At 56.9% G+C, this 1,749-nt stretch overlaps 1 protein-coding gene across 2 annotated transcripts in view; it reads left to right on the plus strand.

Annotated features, from left to right (window-relative positions):
• The window catches only part of ATP1A3 (ATPase Na+/K+ transporting subunit alpha 3), a 28,569-nt gene that overhangs the window by 9,144 nt on the left and 17,676 nt on the right, over nt 1-1,749 (plus strand). For both annotated transcript variants that reach the window (XM_017503097.2, XM_017503096.2), the window contains exons 7-8: nt 393-510; nt 629-897. In XM_017503097.2, the coding sequence (XP_017358586.1) occupies nt 393-510; nt 629-897 (387 nt within the window). The remainder of the gene's footprint in view (nt 1-392; nt 511-628; nt 898-1,749) is intronic.

The following is a 1,749-nucleotide window of genomic DNA, read 5'->3' on the forward strand; positions in this document are numbered from 1 at the left end:
GGAGTCCAGACCCCAGCCCCTCCTCCCTCAGACCCAGGAGTCCAGGCCCCAGCCCCTCCTCCCTCAGACCCAGGAGTTTAGACCCCAGGCCCTTCCTCCCTCAGACCCAGAAGTTTAGACCCGGGTCCCCTCCTCACCCAGCAGTCAGAAGTCCAGGCCCAGCCCTCACCCTTCAAGATCCTTAGGGACCGTAGACCTTGGCCAGCAGCCCTATGTCCTACCCACCTTCAAGATCCCAGCCCCTGGCCTCCCACACACCATGTGCCCACTGGGCACCCAGGCTTCTAGCTGTGATCTCCAGACACACAGGCTTCAGTCCCATGCCCCCTGTGCAAATGCCCTCCTGTCCCAGGCCCTGGACTGAGCCCTCTTTCTGCTGCGCCTGCCTCCAGGTGGACAACTCCTCCCTGACTGGCGAATCGGAGCCCCAGACCCGCTCTCCCGACTGCACGCACGACAACCCCTTGGAGACTCGGAACATCACCTTCTTTTCCACCAATTGTGTGGAAGGTGAGGCGGGTGCGAAGAAGAAACGCAGCTGGGGCAGACAGAGGGACGTGTCTCAGGGGGTCAGGGCCTTCTAACCTCCCTGAACCACCCTCCTCAGCCTAACCCCTCTGGCCTGCAGGCACAGCTCGGGGCGTGGTGGTGGCCACGGGCGACCGCACCGTCATGGGCCGCATCGCCACCCTGGCATCAGGGCTGGAGGTGGGCAAGACACCCATTGCCATCGAGATTGAGCACTTCATCCAGCTCATCACCGGCGTGGCTGTCTTCCTGGGCGTCTCCTTCTTCATCCTCTCCCTCATTCTCGGGTACACCTGGCTGGAGGCTGTCATCTTCCTCATCGGCATCATTGTGGCCAATGTCCCAGAGGGTCTGCTGGCCACTGTCACAGTAAGGCCAGGCTCCTGGGTCTGGGCGGGGAGGGGGAGCAGGGGCCTTGGGCTCTTGGGTCTGAGGGAGGAGGGGCTGGGGGCCTGGGCACCTGAGTCTGAGGGAGGAGGGCTGGGGTCCTTGATCACAGTGTTTTTGTGAAAGACAACTTGGGCACTGAGGGCTGAACCTCCTAGATCCTGAGTGAGAAGGGGCCTGACTCAGATGGCCTCATTAACAAAGCAAACAATCAAAGGAGAAACAAACAAAAATCTTGAGAAACCCTGGTGAGTCATAAAGAGCCAGCAATCCTATTGCTTGTTAAGTTCACTCACAAAATGAAGAATGGCTGGCTCATGATGAAAAGTCTGAAGAATACATACATCAAGTTAAAAAACAAAAAACGAGGCCAGGCACAGAGGCTCATGCTTGTAATCCCAACACTTTGGGAGGCCAAGGCGGGAGGATCACCTGAGGTCAGGAGTTTAAGACCAGCCTGGCCAACATAGTGAAATCCTGTCTCTACTGAAAATACAAAATTAGCCAGGCATGGTGGCACATGCCTGTAATCTCAGCTACTCGGGAGGCTGAGGCAAAAGAATCACTTGAACCTGGGAGGCGGAGGTTGCAGTGAGCCAAGATCATGCCATTGCACTCCAGCCTGGGCAATGTGAGGGAAACTCTGGCTCAAAAAATACATAGGTCAGGCTCGGAGGCTCACGCCTATAATCCCAGCACTTTGGGAGGCTGAGACAGGCGGATCACCTGAGGTCGGGAGTTCAAGACCAGCCTGACCAACATGGTGAAACCCTGTCTCAAAAAAAAAAACCAAAAAATTAGCCAGGCGTGGTGGCACATGCCTGTAATCCCAGC

The sequence above is a fragment of the Cebus imitator genome, unplaced genomic scaffold (assembly GCF_001604975.1).
Source record: "Cebus imitator isolate Cc_AM_T3 unplaced genomic scaffold, Cebus_imitator-1.0 Scaffold306, whole genome shotgun sequence".
NCBI classification, from domain to species: Eukaryota; Metazoa; Chordata; class Mammalia; order Primates; family Cebidae; genus Cebus; species Cebus imitator.